This window comes from Candoia aspera, chromosome 4 (genome assembly GCF_035149785.1).
Source record: "Candoia aspera isolate rCanAsp1 chromosome 4, rCanAsp1.hap2, whole genome shotgun sequence".
Classification (NCBI taxonomy): domain Eukaryota; kingdom Metazoa; phylum Chordata; class Lepidosauria; order Squamata; family Boidae; genus Candoia; species Candoia aspera.
The window spans coordinates 61680058-61701760 of record NC_086156.1 but is presented as its reverse complement, the minus strand read 5'-3'; the positions used below and the strand labels follow the sequence as shown (position 1 = coordinate 61701760).

The 21703-nt window shown below is 40.0% G+C and overlaps 1 protein-coding gene across 2 annotated transcripts in view; it reads left to right on the top strand.

Moving 5' to 3' along the window:
* The window catches only part of GRB10 (growth factor receptor bound protein 10), a 113389-nt gene that overhangs the window by 16857 nt on the left and 74829 nt on the right, over nucleotides 1-21703 (top strand). For both annotated transcript variants that reach the window (XM_063304243.1, XM_063304244.1), the window contains exon 2: nucleotides 17793-17890. In XM_063304243.1, coding sequence (XP_063160313.1) covers nucleotides 17840-17890 — 51 coding nt within the window. In that variant the 5' untranslated portion in view covers nucleotides 17793-17839. The remainder of the gene's footprint in view (nucleotides 1-17792; nucleotides 17891-21703) is intronic.

Below are 21703 nucleotides of genomic sequence, written 5' to 3'. Positions count from 1 at the left end.
TAGGGAACAACATAACAACATATGACTTAGGGTTTCTCCTGAGCCGTCATGACATGGACATAGCCGAAGGTGCATGGGAGTACCCTTAAAACGTCCAAAAAGGACTGCTGAGGGCAGTGCGTCCAGCCTGGCTAAAGTGAAAGCTTTACAAAATTTCAAAATTGTGATAGATGATAGATAAGAAGCTGGAGCAAACCCTTTCGGAAGAAAATTGGGGTGTAGCGTCTTACTTAAATTTGTTTGGAGATCTATATCCCAGATTCATTGTTTCAGGGCAGTTCTAGCATTATCAAATCCTAATGAGCACAGACTTTCCATAGAGAAGCCCAACAATTTAATTTTGTCTAAGACTTTTTTTAGCCAAGATGACTTAAAATGATCTCTAAATATTAGTGGGGCTAAACCTATAGGCAACATAATTAACTGACATTCAGAGGTCCTTTAATACTTCTGTCAAATCTGAAAAAAATCCCACTGCTTTATGTTGCAGCTGAAGTTTCTTTGGAGGACTAAATATTCTCCATGTTTTGCCATGGTGTGTACTTCCAACTTCAGACTGCCATGTTTTTTTAAATCTCTAGTTCCTAAGAAGGTATTTTTATGTAGTAATTTTATGTAGTGTCCTTGGAGTTATAAGATTACAATAAACTGTATTTTTCTCAGTGGCTATGGCTTGATTCATTTTTTTTCTATCACTCCCTCCCATCTCTGTTTCTTATTTTTCACATCTGGCATTATGGAAGAAGCTACATCTTTTCAAGTTGTCAACTAGTAGGATTTTTTCCCCCTTTTTCCTTCACTGTATTTGCAGTATTAATAATTAAAAGCAGTTATAAGCATATCATGGTGGGAATGCTTGCACTGAGCCTACCTACTGCAGATTTGGAACTTACTGTAACTATTTCTTGTAGCAGTTTGCAGTAGCATGGAACAATAAGTTTGTAGTCTTTTAAGTGCAAGCATTATATGCATTTTTTAAAAAAGGGACAGAAATTGCAATTTTATAGAAGATTAATATTTTTTTCAGGACAGACTGTTGTTACAGAAACTTGGGTCCAGAAATGGATGCAAGTGGTGATTCTAAATGTCCAGGTGGTGGTGTAATTTTGTTTAGGAAATTTTCGAAGTTCATCTTTGAAAAAAACAGAAGATGAAAAAGGTAATTAATACTTGCTGTTTGATTGGAAGATTGTCGTTAACATTACTGAATCTAAATGATTCAGAATAAGTACATAACTGTTTCCAAATTTGTATACTAAGAATAGGTAATAGTTGGAATCTGAATCAAACCTTCCTAGATCGTGCATACATACTACATTTCTGAGTTTGCAATTCTTTCATGGTTGTATGCATGGATGGATTTAGTGAATATTTAGAAATGTATTAATCTTTCTGAATATGAATGTATCTTCCTTCCTTTCATATGTAGAAATACATTTGTTGAAAGACAGAGATTTGTTGAGCAGATAGAATTGGAGGTGGTATGACTCTGGACATAGCTTCATCCCAGTCTATGGTATGGTGGGAAATTACAAAAGTATTTATTTGATGTAATATGCCTTTTATGAAAAGCAAAAAAGATTTAAAGTTACATCTCTTGATGCAAAATTTATGCAGAAGAAGAAACTCTTATTTCTTATGAGAAATGTAGATCTTTGGTCTCTGCTAAAAATGAACTCAACAAGCATTCACCTTTTGAAACAAGGTTTTTAATGTAAGGCCCCAGGTAAAGTACTGGCAAAGGGGAGAGAATTCTGCCACTGGCTTTTATACTTAAGTAATTTTAGCAGTGTGCTACTATATGTTTTATGTGTGAAAAATATGAAAACATGTGCACTGATTCTAGTTATATTAATGTATACGTTTTGAAAAATTATATTCCAAACTGTAATTTTAATTTCTTATCAACAGATGATAAGAGAAATAATTTTCTATAGAAAATGTGAACACTATAGTAATCTTTACCTCTCTTTTTAATTGTAACTGCAGCTAAACTAATGAAATTAGGGAAGGTTCCTGGCCCTTATGATTTTCTTGCTCATTGATACAAAAAATATAGTGGACTTCTTCTTTCTCTCTTACTGAAAATGAATGATGAAACTTTTTCAACTAAATTCCTACCACCCCCACCCTCCTTAGTATCACTGAGGCAAAATTGGTTAGGAATTCTACTATGTGTTCCAGTTATAGACCTACTTCCTTAATAAATGTGGATGCCAAGAATGTAAATTTCTCGGGCCTGCAGTTTGTTCTTCCGACTATTGTACATCCAATTTGGGCTAGCTTTATACAGGACTGTCAAGAGTCTGATAATATCAGATTTCTGACTATTGTACTTGCTTTAACTCAATATATAGAAAATTCAGCAGCCAATAGTTTTTGGATGCTGAGAAAGCTGTTCCTTTTGACGTTTTTGAAAGGTTCTGAGTTGATTTCAGTTTTCTCAAAAATTTATTTTTTAGAGTGAGATATTTTCTTCAACCTTTAATTATGATTTATTTGTGCAGTTACTAAATGTGTTTGCTTTCCTTGCTGTTTGCTTTCTTTCTCCCTTCCTTTTTGTCATTAAAACTTGTGTTATCTATTTTATTAGAAACTCGGAAAATATCAAACAAATTATGGCAGGGGAGGCAGAATATAACACAGTTACGTTTTGTTGTTCAACTAGAAAGCTCTATTCTTGATCTTATTTTTTAATATCTGAATTTGGTATACTGTAAGGCTATGGAAAGCTTCAAATTAGCACTTCACTTTTAATGATGTTTTGAATGGCACACTTTCTCAAGGCTTGTTTACAAAATAATAGTGGTCCCCTTGCTTCTAAGACTGAAGAAAAGCATCCATGCTTTTCCCTTTTAGTCTGCCTTGGAGTCCCCCTCAGCCTTCTGGAAAACTTGTGCTATGGGAGAAGGCGGAGAGGAGTCATCTTCTGCAGTGCTAGCTAAATAGTTTCCAAATGGGAGGCAGCCAGCCTGAAGCCCCCTTGACATGTTTTGGGAGGTCTCTTGTGGCATTCAGTACCAATATGTAGACTGGTATTTACTGCCACAAGGTACATATGAAAATGATTAGAATGTAGTTAAAAATTGGAACCTTTTCTCCATGGAAAAGTTATATTAAAATGACTTTGTGTATTCAACAAAAGTTGCATGTAATTTCTTATTACTGGGAATGCTACTTAGAAGTTGAAACATTCCTATGGTCAGAACTTAGCCTGAAGTAGAACAATGATAGGATAAAATCAAATAATGTTTAACATTAGTTTAGACTTGTTGTGGGTCAAAGTTTTCTTCTTAGCTACGTTCACAGTGTTTGGGGCTTAATTGTAACATCAAGAACAGGAGATTTTGCATGGAGTGGAGAGGGGGAGAAAGAATAGCCAGAAAAATGATTATACAATACTAGAAAGATAAATCTATATCTGATCTACAGGAATTGACAATTGGTATGCATTGTTGGTTAAAGAGGCTTGTGAATTCTGCATTTCCAATATTTACATATGTGTCCTGTTCAGAATTACTATTAAATTCTTTATTTACAAAGAGCTATTTACAACTATGAAAGTCCTCAGAATAGATTAGACAGTGCAGTTCAAACAAGTCCACCCAGGCAGTGGAGGATAACAAGGCAAGGCTGCAGACTCAGAAGTAGAAGGAGTTCATGGCAGACAGCAAGGTAAAACTCAGCTAATCCTCTCAATGAGGCAGCAAGACCTGGTGTAGCTAGAACATGTGGCAAGGAGGAGGCTTGAGGCATGAGTGTCAGGCTTGGCACGGAGGCTAGACTAGGCTTGACAACAGAGGCTAGGCAAGGCTAGACTGGAGCATCAAGGCAAGGCTCGGATCTGGAGACAAGGCAGGACTTGGCTGGAGCGTCAGGGTGAGGCTCAGATTTGGAGATAAGGCAGGACTCAGCTGGAACGACAAGGCAAGGTGTGGAACGAAGTGAGGCTGGACTGGGCTGAAACAGCGAGACGAGGCTTGGAACTGGAAGCAAAACTGTGCTTGGCTGGAACGGCAAGACTAGGCTCGACTGGAGTGGCATGTGAAAGAAACAGGTCTGCGATAGCAGGAGGAGCTGGCTCTGATTCCCTATCAGCTACAGACGAGGCCCCTGACTCTGGTAAGGACTCTTCTACAGATGCTATGAGCTCGAAGGATCGGTTGTCTCCGGCAGCTTGCTCTTGGCGCGTGTGCCTTTTTAAGCGAACCTTTCCGTATCATTTTTCCTCTACAGCCAATGGGGCTGCCTTTTGCTTCGTGTGCCTCTCTGCTCTTGTCTCTCGAGCACTGATTGGAGGATTCTAACCTCCCTCTGAAGTTTGTCCAATGAGCGTCTCTGATTTCTCCCGCTCTGCTCCTGGTTTCTGTTTCCCCAATTCCCTCCGGATAAGTTTTGTTTTCCCCTTCTGACTCAAGATAAGTTTTGTTTTCAGAGTCAGGATCAGACTCAAACCTCACAATATGCATTTTTCTCACAATTGTTATAAGATAAATAAGGAAAAAAGGAAAATATATTTTTGACTTTTGGTAGCAATTGGTGGTTCTTATTTAGTAACCAAGATATTATACCATTAGATATAGCTGTGAAATGAGACCCATTTTTTTCTTGAAGTTTATTTGAAAATGATAACATATTCCAATGTTTGAAGAGTGCTTATAGCAACTAGCTACTGAATTGGTTTATTTGCAATGTATTCCAAGCTAATAGATGTAATTTTTGTGGGAGCCACACATTTAAAATAAACTCTTTTTCCATGTCATTCTTGTAGCCTGTCATTTCTAAATCCACTTTTGAATCAGTCTCAATCTTGTCAGGTAAAAGCTTTCCCTCTTCCATAACATCTTTTAAACACAGTCTATCTATAGAGGCAGACATTTTTAAAATTAACTTCTGGCTCCGTTGTTAAAAATATCCTTCAGTATGTCCAATGTTAAAATATTATGCTTCATTCTGTATTTGTAAGTTGAATTTAAGTGTTCTTTAATCTTTAGTTCCTTCTAATTCTCTCTACTGTCCAATTTTTAAAGTCTTATATATTTTTAAAGGAATTCAAATCAAAAGCATTTTCCCACAGGAAGGATTCTTTATAATTAATTTCAAAATCTTTTTTCAAATTTTTCTGCACCTTTAGTCCACTAGTAACTTTCTAAAATCAAAGTTTTAAGCACCCTTTTGTTGTTTATTCCAAAAAAATTTTTTTTAAGTTCCTAACCTTGAGATTAAAACTTTGCTAAGGATTGAAGGAAACTCACCTGGTGCTGTAAAACATGTCCACCGAAAGGTTCCTAATAGCTGAAAAGCAGTTAACAAGCAATTTCCAAAAGTGATTTTAGAAAAGGAAGTATGCGAATGCAGTGTCCTTAAAGGTGCTGGCCATGGTGTGAGTGAAGATGGCTATTCCCTCATCTCCCAGAGCTCTAAACCCACCAGAGACCACTGTCTTGTGGTCTCCTTGTGAGGAGCAACTGTCTGGAATACTTGTGGGTGATCTCCTCTTCTTGTCCAGAGAGGAATTATAAAGAGCTGGTCTACTCACCTGGTCTTCATTCCACTGCAGTCATCAGCTCTGCTTTTTGCGGAGCCGTCTTCAATTCGCCTTTGCTTTCCTGGAAGTTATACTGGACATACTGTACAAAAGAAACCAGCTGATGTCTTAATTAAAAGGGATATATAAATAACAAATCAAGAGAGTGACTTGGATACTTTTCCTTTATTGGATTTACAAAAGAGGCTTGTTAAAACTTTGAAGAATTTTGTGAGACAGGACAAAGAAAAAATGAAAAGAAATAAAGTTCTAGGACATTATTTGAAAGGACTAGAGATCAAGATTGTTAGAAGTAAAAGGAAGGAATATAAAGTTGTTTTATTTGATCATCTTTAAAATAGATATGATGTTATTTCTGGTAGCCCTTAATGGACTTTTGCTGACATCAAGATTGAAATGACAAGACTTTAAGGATTTGTTTATACAGTAGATAAGAGATGGGATGTGGGAAGAAGAGATCACTTGTATTTTAAGAGAAGGAGATGAATTACTAAAATTGTTTATACTTGTTGTGATGAAGGGGGAAGTCATTTCTTTATATATTTCTTTTCTTCTTTACTATATTCTTCTTTTTTCTATTCTTTTTTTCTGCACTATTTTTTCTGTTTATTCTTTTTTAGTTTGTATTAGTTTTTATTGTTGTAATTGTAATTTTTTAATAAAATTACTGTAAAATACATTTAAAATAAACTCAGTGTTTGCATGGAGTAATTAACAGTGTTGTTTGCATGAGAGTAATAATAAGCAAACTTTTGGTGGATTACCTTTTTTGTGCTGTTGATTGAAAGTGCTCAGCATTAGCGGGACATCAGATTTTGGGGTGATTCATTATGTAATTTACACTGCCTGACATCTGAGCAGTGGAATTTAAACTTACTCTGAGCTGCCCAGAGTTGTTGGAGTTGGGTAGCATTAAACAAACAAACAAACAAACATACAGACTTCCCCCTCTTTATATATTTGCTGTAAATGTGATATTGGTATCTTTCTCTGTTCAGTCTAGATGAAGATCCTCTCAACAGTTTTTAGACCTTAAATTGTCCTAACAACCAGGAAACACACTGAGACAAGGAACTGGTCTCTAATATTTATTGCTAGTACTTAACAGGAATCCTAACAAACTGAAGAAGCGTGGGGAAAACCCAGCCATATAACCCCCAAGGGTTAAGGCGGTCCCGATCTGTGTCTCTTTGAATGGCTGAACAATTCATCAGTGCTACGCATGCGCTTGACAGTCTGGATGGGAGCCCCCTGCTCGCCATCCTTACTCATGACATAAATATTATCAACCATCTCCTTTATTTATTATTTCAATTTAAACGGCCAGCTATCTCAAATTCATGACTTTGGGCATCTAAAGTCTTCCATTAGAGGAATTTCTCCTCCATTTCCTTTTTTTAACTCTGTAACTGGAGGAGTTTGAATTAATTGCATAAAGAGTGCTTTTATACTGTATTGTGAAATGCAGAAATTCTTTACAAAAGTACATCTTCCTAAGTGAGGACAAAAGAAAAGCATTATGATTCATTTAAAAGCTGAATAAACCATATTTAGTTTCAGTGGCTTCTCTCTTTCTGTAATAGGCTGTATGTAATTATTTTGTTTTTAAAACAAATAAATGTGACAGCATGCTCTAAACACGTCAGAAATTGATGGAAAATAGATTGTTTCCTAAAGACTGTAATGGAGTCTTTAGGCTAACTATCATAATATGACTGCAATTTATTACTGAAACCAGCATGTTTGAAGGTTGCTGCTGTTGTTGTTGTTATTAAAATGGCAAAGCTGCTTTTTGTACCTAACATGTTCCATTTTGGGACTATAAGGAACCTCCCTTCTGACATGATGTGAAGAGAGAGTCAGGTCAAAAAGGGGTGAGCATATTAAACCTCCCGCAGGGAGGCAGGAGCTATTTGATTGGTCCGCCCCCTGGCGACTGATGGACCCAGTGCAGTTTCAGAGGGAGCTGGGGGTTATACCCGAGGACCTGCTGCACGGTCCGGTGGAGTCCCTGGCTGCAGCCTGGAATAGGGAGGCAGGCAGGGGAGGAGAGATCGGCCCCTTCCTGGAGCGAGAGGCCCTTCAAACGGTCACTCACGCCCTGGTCTTCTCCCATATAGAGTACTGTAATGCGCTCTACATGGGGCTACCCTTGAAGAGTATCCGGAAGCTACAGCTGGTCCAAAATGCAGCTGCGCGGGCAGTTTTTGGTGCCTCAAGATCAGCACATACTACTCCCTTGCTCCGCGAGCTGCATTGGGTGCCAGTTTGCTTCCGGGTCCAGTTCAAGGTGTTGGTTATCACCTTTAAAGCCCTACATGGCATGAGTCCCGGTTACATCAACCCGGTTACATCAACTCGGTCATGCAGAGAGAGAATGCTACAGACCCCATCTGCAAGAGAATTCCATCTGGCGGGGTCCAGAAGGTGGGCCTTCTCTGCAGCAGCTCCTGCCCTTTGGAACATCCTTCCCCCGGAAGTGAGGTTGGCCTCTTCTGGACTTCAGGAAACGGCTGAAGACCTGGTTCCGGTCCCCTTTGGGTGGAATTAGATCTGCCATCACTTGGATTTTATTATATTTTATATGTATATTTATTGATATTATTCTGATATTATTGTATTTTATACTGTTTGATTGTGAACTGCCCAGGGTCCCCTGAGTGGGGGAGATGGGTGGTAATAAAAATATGACGAATGAATGAATGAATGAATGTCTTGTTTGCATCAGCTCCCACCTGAAGAATGTGACCACTTGTACTGGGGAATCTCTTCTGTTGGAAGATTCTCCATGTAATTAGGGATTCTGATTTTTTTTTAGAGTTTCTCCACAGAGAGAAAATGCTTTCCAATTAGATGATTGACCTGGAGCTGTGCTAATTTACTCATGTCCATGGTCCCCTTCTTGTATGATCCCTGAACAGGATAAGTCTGTATACCTCAATTGTTGTTTACCTGACTTTGTTAAGAGGAGAACTTTTGGTCATATAAAGTATGAATAGAGTTTAAAGCAGCACTTGTTTTTAGATGTGAATAAGAACAAAATAAAAACGTGTGTCTACGTTGTATGCATGGGAGGATTCTATTTAGCATGTAGCCAAGCAACCCATTTCGTACTTAGCAGTGTGTTATTTCCTGGGAGTTTGTCATTTTCTGGTTTTTTTCTACTTGAGTATTTAATTTTGTAGGCTACTTTTCTTATTAGGTAGGTAGGTTGCCAAGTAAGAGTACTGTACAAACAGTGGTGACATAAGACTTCTTGCTAAGGTTTATTTAGCAGTGTGTTATTTCCTGGGAGTTTGTCATTTTCTGGTTTTTTTCTACTTGAGTATTTAATTTTGTAGGCTACTTTTCTTATTAGGTAGGTAGGTTGCAAAAAAGAGTACTGTACAAACAGTGGTGACATTTCTTCAATCACCTATCAAGAAAATATTTATGCTTTAATTTTACTAAAATACAAGAAAACACTAGCGCTCACAAGCTTTACACTCCCTTGAACGCTCACATGGAAACTTCTCCATAGTAATTATGACAAACTGTGTTGTAGTCCTTACTCTTGGTCCTCTATTGATATTTGAGCACACTTTCACCCTGCGTACAGATGTTTGTTTTGTGAAACAAGAGGCCGCATCATTTGTTTTACTTGGGAATCTACTATACGGTGTCTTGCTCTCAGCCTGCCTGCCTAAGATGGCCCTAAGATGCTGAAGGGAGCCATCTCTGGAAAAGTGAACCTGGAGCCATGTAACTGAGGGAGAAAGGCATAGCAGCTGTTCTATTCAGATGTGCTCATGGCAGAAAAACTTAATACATTAAAAATTCTGCATTCTGCAGAAAATTTCTTAATTACTTTACCAAAAGCCTATGAATGTGCTCTAGTGTTGAGAACTGCCATGACTAGAACCCATAGCCCTGTACACTGCTTCCCCATAGGTAAGCATATACGTCAGAGCATTTTCTGAGCTCTGAGTGCCTTTGTGAGTCTTTGTTTCTTTCTGTTGTAAGACTTCTTGCTAAGGTTTATTTAGCAGTGTGTTATTTCCTGGGAGTTTGTCATTTTCTGGTTTTTTTCTACTTGAGTATTTAATTTTGTAGGCTACTTTTCTTATTAGGTAGGTAGGTTGCCAAGTAGGTTACTGTATTTGCCCTCCCTCCCTCCCATACAGGAGTAAAAGTTGTTCAACTTCTGTTGTCTTTAGCTTTTGACACGTTTTTTAGCCATCCCATTCTACTTCTTAATGAATTTCTCTCTCCCAACTTCTGCAGTTCTGCGGCAGGTCCTGAGACCACAAAGGGATGGGGTCCTTCTTGGCAAGTAACAACCTCTCAGGTCTCCCCTTTTAAAGAGTTGATTTCAGGCTAGCAGACAGGAAAATTTGTATGAAAGTAGTTGTAAATCTTAAATGAGCAAAAGTGACTTTGGGGTTTTCAGATTGCTGGAAGAGGTCAAATTGCAGGTATAGGCCTGTAAACACATTAGTATAAAAAGACGTATATTTCAGATTTGTTAAGAACAAATCACACCAGTTGCCATTGCTAAGGACAGCTATATAATCAGTGGTTTATGAATATTAAAATTAATTCCATGAGAGTATTATTTTTGAATTGGAGGGGGAGAAAAAGAGAAATACTTCTGTTTCAAGCATGTAATAATGAGGTATTGCAGATTTGATTTCTTAACATCAGTGTCCAGAAAAAACAGACATAAGTATCTCATTTTGACTTCAGATTCTTGTGCTCTAAGGCATTAGTTTCTCTTTAATATTCATGATCTGGCAATGTGTCATCTTTATAGATAAATTAGTGGCTCTTCAGCCTGTCTTTGTAGATGTGAGCAGTTCTAGGTGCTGCCAAAAATATTCTAATTTAAATAGAAGATAATCTTCTTTAAAAGGTTGTGAACTATTACTTCATCCTCTCACTTTTGCTATGCCCTTTGAAAGGCTATTCATGGTATAGGAGAGCCAAAAATACTTTTGAGGTTGATGTCTTCTTGATTGAGGCTCTGAAACCGTGCTTGAAAAGTTAGGGTAGAAATGCATCTTTGCCAGTAGTGTACTGAGTTTTTACTTTTCATTGCTGGTGCAATCAGAAGACTCTGATTATCATACAATCTGCTGGCAATAATAGGGTTAAAATCACGCAAACCACAAAATACAGCAAACACCCACAACACACTCAAAGGTGCCATTCCATTTCTTCCCAAAATACCAGGTCTTCAAGGCCCTTCAAAAACTTAACCATGTCTGTGTGTCATTCCAGAGGAGGGGGCCACTACCAAGAAGACACAAAGATGGGGTTTCTGAAGATGCCATCATTTCAGTGGAGCACTTCTTTGTGCATTCTCTCCAATTCAGATTTCGTTCAGAGCGGTGAATCTCAAGATAGGCAGGTTGTAAGCTGTTTAGAGCTTTAAAGGACTGGTCACCTTGAATTTCACCTGAAAGCTTGGGATATGATCAGGCCAAAGCACTCATTAAACAGTGTGTAGCAGACGCAGAGTGCCAACTGGATTTAGCCAGGTCCCCAGCCTTTATTGCCAGTGAATCCAGCAGATATTCTGCCTCCCCTATGACATACTTAACTAAACTCGAGGTACCCAACCATCAGAGGGCCTTTACTGTGGCACGATGTCACACCCTCCCCTCAGCTGTCCCTGAAGGCCGATAAAGGAAGATTCTTTACCCAGAGAGACAATGCTCCTCTGACTCTGGTCACATAGAAACAACAGAGCATGTGGTCCTCCAGTGCCTGTATTAAAGAGACATTCAAACTAGCCTCATTTTACCACTATTGTATAAATACCCAGGGCGATTTTACATCTCCTTGCTGCTGTCAGATACCAACCCTGCCACAACATACAATGTTGCCAGGTTGTGCGCAGCAACGCTTAAAATTCATCAGATGATGACTGGTGCCACAAACTAGCATTTATTTTAATTTACTAGAGTATTGTATTTACAGATATACTAACCTTTGTGCTCCTATCCCTCCTCCTAGATTTTCTTTCCTCTTTACGTTCTCCTTTCCCTCTGGACTCTTGTGTTTTAGCTTTTCACATCAGATTTTAATGTATTTCTGTGCTTTAGCTTTTTATATTAGATTTTAATGTACTTTCTATGCTTTTAACTGACTGTACCCCACCCTCCTTATGCTGGTCTTTGACCGTAATAAAGGTTTGTTTGTTTGTCACCTGAAAGCTACCTGGCAGCCAGTGCAGCTCCTGCAGTGGAGGTGCCACATGAGTATGCCCATAACTACTCTGGGTACTGCATGCTGAACCAGCTGCAGTGTCTGAATAGTCTTCAAGGACTGCCCTCATGCAGAGAGTTGCAGGTGTGAAGTGGCATGGGAGTGAGTGACCATGAGCAAAGCCTCCCATTTCAGGAATGGTTACAGCAGATACAACAAATGTAAATTGCACAGAAACTCTCTTGGCTGCTGCCTCTACTTCTTGTTCTAACAGGAGGACTCACTAATAATTGTCCAGGGGAGTGCCACCCCCATCCACTTATCACAAAAGCTGCAACCGTCATTGATGCTAAAGGGGGCAATACACAATATCAAGGACTAAGGAGGTGCAAACTTTTGAACAGGACCATTTTATTATTTCCTTTATTGCTATGGTTTAATTATTGTGCTATTCTATGATGCCTGGTCGTTTAATTTGAATCATATTACAAATTTTAAAGGATATGTTTTGTCTGATCACTCATGTTTACTTATAAAAATGGTTGACATCTTACAAATTCTGTAAGGGGTATGTAAACTTATGAGCACGACCGTATATCAAGGAGTTCCATTGGATTGGCAGATAGGGAGAAGCCATTCAGGGACAGTCCTATAGAGCAGTATGGCTGCCTCTGTATTTCAGCAGTCTCCAGGAGGGAATATTCTTCTATCATCCCCCTCTCACTCAGATGGTAGTTTTCATCACCATCTCCAACCTTTCCACCAGCCTCTGCCTATCTTCCCACCATTAACCAAGTCTACTCCAGTTAGTTTCACAATCTTTGGACAAGCTTCCATCTACTCTCTGGCTTTTGCTTACAGCTCTAGGTGGTTTGCTTGCAAATTGCAGCAGTCGTGGTGGTCTGCCTGGCTACCATCCTCTCCAGACTCTCTCTAGGCTTCTCTGTCCAACCACTTATCTGTCTCTTTCCTCTACTTGTCTTTCTACATTCCATTGTGTAACTCTTCCTGTAGAGTCACACATTTGTAGTTTCCCACTTCATCAACAAGAGCCTAAAAGAAAAACAAACCCTTTTCTCTTAGTTTTTATATAATCGCTTTAGTTTACAACACAAGCTAAATTCTTTCCCCACTCGGTGGTGAAATAAAGTATGACAACAGCTAAGAAGGCAGTAATATTACACATAGGGTTAGGGTAAGCTACTTTTTACTTATTTTTACCCAAGATACATAAAATTCCAGTAGAATTTCTAGCATTAAATAAAACCACAAAAATAAAACTATTGGCCGATGTTTACCTTGTAAAACCTGGTTTTAAAAAATAGTGGCTTTCATTTGGTACCTATAGACTTTTTCTGTGTTGAAAAGGATCTTTTTCATATGATCAGAGATGAATATTTTGTGAATATTCAGTCCAAATGTTGTATATGCCACATATTGACACTAGGTAATATTTTATTTGGACTTCATTTGACTGGGTTGCACTAAAATACAGGTGAACCTTCTGAAGTTAGATTTTCCTTCTAAATCATGAAAGGAAAGGTTTTGTTAAGTGGATTTTACCTTCAAAATATTCCAGAGTCTGTGAACTTCCTGTTCTCTTGTGAAAGAAAAGGCTATTTTGCTTTGTGCCTGTTGCGTAGTATGTAATAGATTATTCTCTTAAAAGTGGGATAGACCCTGTGCTGCTGTATTTATTTGCATGCCATTTCAAAAACAGCCCTAAAATGTTTCAGGTGGGAAACTCTTCACTTTTAGACATCTGTGATAGTCTTTTTGGATTTCTCTCATTTGGAGAATCCAGGAAGATATTTTGGTATTGGAGGTCTCTCAGTTATATGATGCATAGCAATTAGATTTCTCTTCTGGTTTGTTGTTTATACGTTTTTTGGTGATGATTCATTGAGAGTGAAGTCCAGTAGAGCTTGGATTAATGTATTTTTCCTGGGATGGTATAAGGTCTATATAAGTACAAAATTTTAGCAGGGGTCTTCCATACCCTGCTCTTCTTTTGTAGCTCCATATGTTACTATGAGACATGCTTTAGCAATTTGATGTCTTCAGAGGTGTGCCCTGTAGCTTTTTTCTGAAAGAACTCTAGTCGATGGATCGAATGAACTCCTTAACATGAAATCAAATTTGTGGTCAAATACTGCTTATTCTGCTAGCATCAGCACCCCAGAATCTTAAGTACAGCCTGTTCACAGTCTTGCAACATGAGATCTCGAACAGGAAATGCCAGGGATTGAACCTGGGAATTGAGCCATGATCCTTCTCCTAAACTACACTGATTTGATGGCTATGCTTTTTTTGCACTTTTTTTTTCTCAGCAATTCTCACAGTGTTGGATAGTGATAGTGGCTTTTTCAGGAAATTTTCTACTGCACTAAGCTGAGATATGATGTAGCATAACTTACTATTTTAATAATAGTGTGTCCTTCTGCATTGATCTTAGTCTCCAACAGAATAATCCTAATTTTATGCTTCATTTAGTTGTCTTAATGAGAATGGAAGCTTTCCAAGTCTACATAATTTCAGAATTGTACAGATTTAAGTTTTTATTATTAGAAAGAATTACAGTAACTATTACTGAATTTCTAAGGAGCATGCCTTTAGCCACAGTGCTTCCATGACAACCATTTAAGACGAGTGATTTTGGGGCTATTGGGTGGAGTCCTCAGTGCATGATTTTAGTTGCTGCTTTTTGGAAGGACCACAGGCCTTCTCTTCAGAGCCAAAACATCTTCACATTAATCAGAGAGAGCATGTATTTGACAGTCGTAGAATAATGGAATAAAGCTTCTGAATGGGGATGCCCTTCTTCCTGTCAATCAACAGAGAGTAACAGGCAGAACATTTGAAGTTTAGGAGAAGGAGAATGCACAACTGACTAATAGGCTTCTCTCCTCCTCCATCTTTTTCTATCTCAATATATTTTTGCCTGTAGGTTGATTTCCTGAATTAGCATGCTTAAGTTAAATAATATTTCTTAAGAAAGGTTTATATTTTTCCCTTTGCATTCTTAAAACTATTTTCCTCAGATGTATTGACAATAATAAGATATGTAGAGAAAAAGTGATAATCACAATGCAAATTAAATACACAATTATACATAGTCCTAGGAAATGGAAATGAAGGTGCCATGCCTTGATGTATTATTAAAATTACTAAGAATGTGAAAAGGGCTTTTGTGTACAATTCTGTTTTCATTCCCTCCTAATTGAGAACATCTTCAGCTATGAAGAGGACAGAATCTGGGGATGGGATTTGAACTATAAAAACTTTTCCTTTGATCTGAAAAAAATCCTCTCTAAGACTGCTAACTTCAAATGGGCCAAGGTCATAAAAGCTCAAGGTTGGGGTCTACTAAACTTCTGTACCTCATCTTTCAGTTCCCTTTCATCTATTTGTCCCACCTCCTGCTCCTTAACAGGGATAATCCATTTATCTGAAAAAATCCAGTCCTAAATACATTTCTTGAAAGGTTTGTTCCCTGGTACTTTATCTGCATAGATTTTGAGATTATAGCTGGATATTCAGGGCAGTTTAAACGCTCTGCTGACATACTGCATGCTATTTTCTCTCCTTCAGCTGCCAGATATTATTTTGGAGTGAGGAAAATAAATCAAGTGGAGCAGTGGCTGTCATAAGTGGAGGAAAACATCCTCTCAATCCAGTTAAACATGGATGAGAGCTTATTAGTAAAGCTTTGTGGTCATTTTTCCTCATGTTTCTAGCAAATGAAGTTAGGGCAAAGAGTGCAAGGGAGAAGTTTTTTCCCTTCCAATTGTGAGGTCCTGTACACCAGAATATGCTTTCCTTGCGGCTCACCTGTCACCTACATTATTCCACTTTTTGGACCCATCCTAAGACATTTATCTTCTCGCATTGATTTCGGACTTTGATAATTATTTGCTCTGCTATAATGGCTTTTTATGTTTTTTGGTTAATTTATTGTTTCCTGTGCTATTTTTAATCTATTCTGTTTTTGCTTTTGGGTTTGTTTGCTTCATTTAAAAAATTTGCAATCAGATAGAAAACTCTGATTATAGATTAAAATATAATGAATCATTCAGAATTGGGTTTATTGCTTTCTCCCTCTTTCTACACTCCTGCACATAAGTTGTTTTGAGGATGCATATGGGCTCTTTGTGCACACTTACAAAATTTTAAATTGGTAAATTGAAGAAAATAAGAGCCCTGCTTCCTGGATTGGAAAGAACAAACAAGCAGCAGTTAATGGAATCATCTAGCCTGTATGCAAATCATGAAAACCTTTTGAATTATTATTATTTACTTACTAAGCTTAAGAAAAGCATGTTACTTATCCATTCAAATGTTCTTTAGGTCCACAACATATAACAATGTTGTGAGTGGTCTTTCTGCTGCAGGGATATGATGTAAATTAAAAGAAAAAGTTTGTTTTACTAAGTTTAGTTTAGTTTATTTTAGGTAAGCAAAACTAGGATTGCAGCAGCTTTCTCATAGCACTTCATAATAAAAGTTAACCATCAGGATAACAGGTTTGTATTCTAAAAGTTCTGCCCCACACTCTGCACCCCCAATTCTATAGCTTCTTTGTAAAAAAAACACCAAACATTTAGATGGATATCATGAAGAACTGGTTTGTGAATTGTTCACTGTGTGGCTGAAATAATATTTTACAGTGCGATCCTAAGCAAGCCTATTCTGTGCCACTAAATCCCAGGTAAGCCAGACTACAGTGGTATCTGCCATCTCCTAATACTGCATTACAGGAGTTGTACAGTTTAGTTAGCAGTTCAGCTTTGTATTTAGGAGGGATATCTTTCTCTTTCAACAGCCCACAGTGCAACATTCTGAACATTTCTTCTGTACCACTAATTTCCTGCTCCTCTCTCTTGTGACCATGTAGAAGGTCACAATTCAGGTACTTTAAGAAGTTCACTACAGTCAAGGATTGACTCTCCCTTTCTGCTACAGGTAATTCTTGACTTACAACCACAATTGGGACAGGAATTTCCATTGTAAGTAGTTGCAGTTGTAAGTTGAGTCACCATTTGATGGGACCCGATTTTATGACCATTTTTATGGCGGCCATTAAGTGAATCACTGTGGGCATTAAGAAATGGGCGTTTTTTGCTGGAAAATGGCAGAAAAGTTACAAAATGCAATCATGTGACTATGGGGTGCTGCAACCGGTCATAAATGCGAGCCAATTGCCAAGTGTTGAAAATGCGATCATGTGACTGCATGGTGGGGGTGCGACGTTTTGCAATGCTTGGAAGTGCTTTACAGGTTCTAAAGCACCCACTCCGAGGCCTTCATAACTTTGGACCATTGTTAAACGAACATTTGTAAGTGGAGGACCTGTACTTGTGAAACCTGAGCTGAATATATGCATTGACCCTGAAATCTAGAAGAGCATAGTACCTTTGTCTAGTTTTGGTGTTGGTCAGGGGACTGGGTAACAGGAGGCAGAGAGGATTTTTAAATATAACAGTACTATCCCCTGAGTGGTACAGAGAAGACGACAGTGTTTGATAGGGAGCTTTAAATGAGCACAGCAGTGCTTAGAACTTTCCATGGTTTGTATAGCAATGGCCAATCTAACTGCAAACGCCCATTCTTTTAAAGCCAGTTACTGTACAATGGAATTCCATAAATTGCTGGTGTTTGTATTTTTTACATTAATTTAAAAAATTATTTTGAAATACTGTTATGTTTGCACATAGGCTACCTGCAGCATGCTCACAACAAGCAGTGGTTTTGGTGGAATGAAGAGGGCCATAATAAATGTAAGAGAGGTTGGGATGAGTAGGAGAGTATGGAGAAGTCTGAGCATAGGCTGCCCAGATGTTCCAGTAAAACAAACAAGGGAGCAAATATTTATATATTTATTTTAAATACTTATTTTGTATCCAGAAGTTGTGATGACATGAACACCTTATATATTTTTACTGAATTAGTCCAATGCTCTAGGTTCACACAAGATACTGAACTATTAGCTATAACAATAAATAGGCAATAAATATCTCTAGGATGATATTCTCATAGTCTTGTTTTTATATTGCAGGTACTAAGAAACAGTAGATGTAACTTTGAAGAAGCACTGTCAGTAAAATGGCTTTAGCTGGATGCCCAGACTCCTTTTTGCATCATCCATACCGAATAGTAAGTTATAACTTAATTAAATTCCATATACTTCAATTGTATGTTCTCTCAGCAGAGTGCTTTGTTTAAGGTATATGCATGGCTTTGCCCCTTCTCTGGACAATAAACTGGTCAAATTGTTTCTATCTCACATAGCTAAACTTCATTTTGTGCTCAGTATCTCACAGATATGCTTAATTGGAGATACAACAGAAGTCACATCTATGCAGAATAGCTTGTTTCTGAAGAATAGAGAAAACAGTCCCTATGTATGTCTGCCTGCCTGTCTGCCTGCTCCAGGGTTTAAATTCTAAGCCTTTTCCTCCTGTCTTTCTGAATCAGTGGAATTCAGCCATTCCCTTCCTGCCTTGATATGGGATGACCAACTCTAGAATTCTCTGATTTTATTAACATGGAATTGGATTCAACATCATCTCTGTATATTCACATGATAATATATGTCATTAAATTAGGGTAATGTTAAATCAATGACTCTTTTTTATATATATATAAGAGTTGGCTATAGCTGTTCACAGTCTAATAATGTACAGTGTATTACAGTATTTCAAGTGAGATGTGGGTCTGTGCTTGATGATGTTTTAGAAACTATAGTTTAATAGACATGAGTATTTGATCTGGCCAAATACTAAATTGGATCGATTTGGACAAGTTTGTTAAATGTTCACATTGAAGCAGAATTTTTCTGTATCAGGCTTGAAAGAGTATTTTCAAATGCTTCGAACCTTCATTATCACTGTAGAAATTCATAGGCACGTACAGTGGAGATGAATTTTTGCATATGAGGAAAAGAGAGAAGGAGAAGGAGAATTCTCTTACAGACGTGGTCCGTAACATGCTGTCTCTGCATGACCAGGTAACCTGGACCCATGCTATGTAGGGCTTTAACGGTAATAACCAACACCTTGAATTGGACCTGGAAGCAGACTGGAACCTAATGCAGCTCGCGCAGCATAGGTGTTACATGTGCTGATCTTGGAGCACGGCCGCATTCTGGACCAGTTGTAGCTTCTGGATACTCTTCAAGGGTAGCCCCATGTAGAGTGCATTACAGTAGTCTATATGGGAGATAACCAGAGCACGAGTGACCATTCAAAGGGCCTCTCAATCCAGGAAAGGGCATAACTGGCGCACAACATGAAGTTGAGCAAAGGCCCTCCTGGCCATGACTGCCACCTGCTATTTGAGCAGGAGTTGTGAGCCCAGGAGGACCCCCAGATTCTGCACCAGGTCTGTCTGGGGCAGTGCGACCGCATCCAGAGCTAAAGATGGCAAATTCCCGAATACCGAGGGGCCATCAACCCACTGCCACTCAGTCTTACCAGGATTCAGCTGAAGCCTGTTGTTCTCCATGTAGACCCCCACAGTCCCCATGCACCTAGAGAGGGTGGTCATGGCATCACTTACTTCACCCAGGATGAATTGAGTATAATTGAGTACCATCAGCATATTGATGATGCCTTATCTTGTGGTGACAGATGATCTCACCCAGCGGTTTCATGTAGATGTTAAAAAGGAGCGGAGAGAGTACTGAACCCTGCGGCACTCCATACAGGAGGGGCTGTGGGCGGGATCTCTCGCTCCCTGTCAACACCAATTGGGACTGGCCCTGGAGGAAGGAGGTGAACCAGCGCAGAACCATGCTGTCCACCCCCAACTCCCTGAGTCGCTCCAAAATGATACTTGGTCAATGGTATCGAAAGCCGCTGAGAGGTCAAGAAGAGCCAGGATAGATGCACTGCCCCCATCCTGCTCCCGCTGGAGATCATAAGTGTGACCAATGCCGTTTCCGTCCCATAACCGGGTCTGAAACCTGACTGGAAGGGGTCTAGATAATCCGTTTCATCCAGAGTCCTCTGGAGTTGCAGTGCCATTACTTTCTCAACCACCTTCCCCAAAAAGGGGAGGTGGGAGTCTGGGGCACATCAATGCTTCCTTAAAGGCAGCCAGAAACAGCCCATCTCTCAAGGATGTGGTTACCATCATCTGGACCTAACCACATGTCACCTCCCGAGCTGCCTTCACCAGCAATGAGGGACATGGATCTAACTGGCAAGTGGTGGCATTTACAGTCCGGAGGATACAGTCTACTTCCTCAGGTCCAACAGAATCAAACTGTTCCCAGATAACTGGGTAAGTACATTCCCCAGGCATCTCCACAGATCATGTCTCACACTTGGAGAATAAATCCGAATGATTTTATCCTGCAGATACCCAGAAACTCCTCAGCACAGCCCTGTAGGTGGGTTTCTGAACCCCCTTTCCCCAAAAGGGATCGGGTGATCTTGAACAGGGCCACTGGGCGGCATTCCGTGGATGCAGTAAGAGCGGAGAAATACTGATGTTTTGCTGCTCTTAACACCACAAGGTACACCTTAACAGCAGCTCTAGCTTATGTTCGGTCAGATTCGGTCTTCGTCTTCCTCCAGCAGTGCTCTTAAGAACCCTCAGCTCCTCCATAAACCATGGAGAGTGTCGGGTTCGATGGGACAAGAGAGGTTGCATAGGCGTGATCCTGTCCAAGGCCCCAGCTGCCTCCCTATTCCAGGAAGCAGCAAGGGCCTCTGCTGGACTGTGCAGCAGATCCTCTGGTATAACCCCCTGCTCCCTCTGAACCCTACCGGGTCCATCAATTGCCAAGGGTGGACCAATTGAATGGGTCCAGCTTCCCTGTGGAGAGGGGCAGCATAAGAGAATCTCAAAGTCATCAGGGTGTGATCTGACCATGATAACGGGGATAGGTGTAACTCTCCCCTCAGATCACATTGCCACTGCTCCGACAAGAAAACTAAGTCCGGAGTGAGGCCACTGTCTCGAGTCGGGTCCCAAATAATCTGGGAAAGGCCCATGGCTTCCATGGTGGCCATGAACTCCCGAGCCGCCTCTGAGGCACGCCCCAGGGTCAGCAGGTTGAAGTCTCCCAGAACCATGAGTCTGGGGAACTCCACTTCCAACCTCGAGATGGCCTTTGGCAGCTCAGGCAGGGAGGTTGCTATGCAGCAGGGAGGCTGGTACAGTAGCAACTCCCAACTCCTCTCAGGAGCCCAACTTGAAAAACAGGGTCACCAGCCACTTGTGGAGCAGTGCCCCTGAAGGCCACTAGAGGTTCCCAGATGTGAGAATCAAAGTTGCCTCTGATTCAGAAAATGAAACTTCTTCTGAGTCAGAGGAGGAAATAGAAACTTACTGGGCTGAAACCGGGAAAACCTGAGGATGAGTCAGCAGCACGGGAAGAGTCCAAGGCACTGATTGGCCAGGATTCAGGGGAGGATTCGAATCCTCCAATCAGTGCACGCCAACGACGGGCAGAAAAATGCATGAAAGAGAAGGCAGCCCGATTGCCTGCAGAAGGGTCCAGGCGCATGAAGGATCGGCATAAAAGGCAGACGCGCAAAGAGCAAGCTGCCGGAGACAACTGATCCTACAAACCTGCAGCTTCAGTGGAAGAGTCCCTACCAGCATCGGAGACAGCGTCTGTTGCCGAAGAGGAATCAACGCCTTTGCTCTCCACTAAAGAGGACTTGAATCCTGCTTCTGCTACCACTGAGGATGCTCTATTTGCCGAGCCCAGCAATCTCAGCCTTGCATCCAGCCTTGGATTTCCACGGTCATCCTGTGTGGGTTCCAGACGCACTTCTTGCCCTGCTTCAAGTGTCCAGCTGAGTCCAGTGAATTTGTCCAGCCTTGCCATGTTCCTGTTCCACAGTTTCAGCCCGAGTTCTTGGTGCAGCCTTGCAACGTTCCTAGGTCGCCGATTAGCTCCTGTTCTTCTGTGCAACTTCAGTGCGCCTTCAATCCCCAGTCTTGTAGTGTATC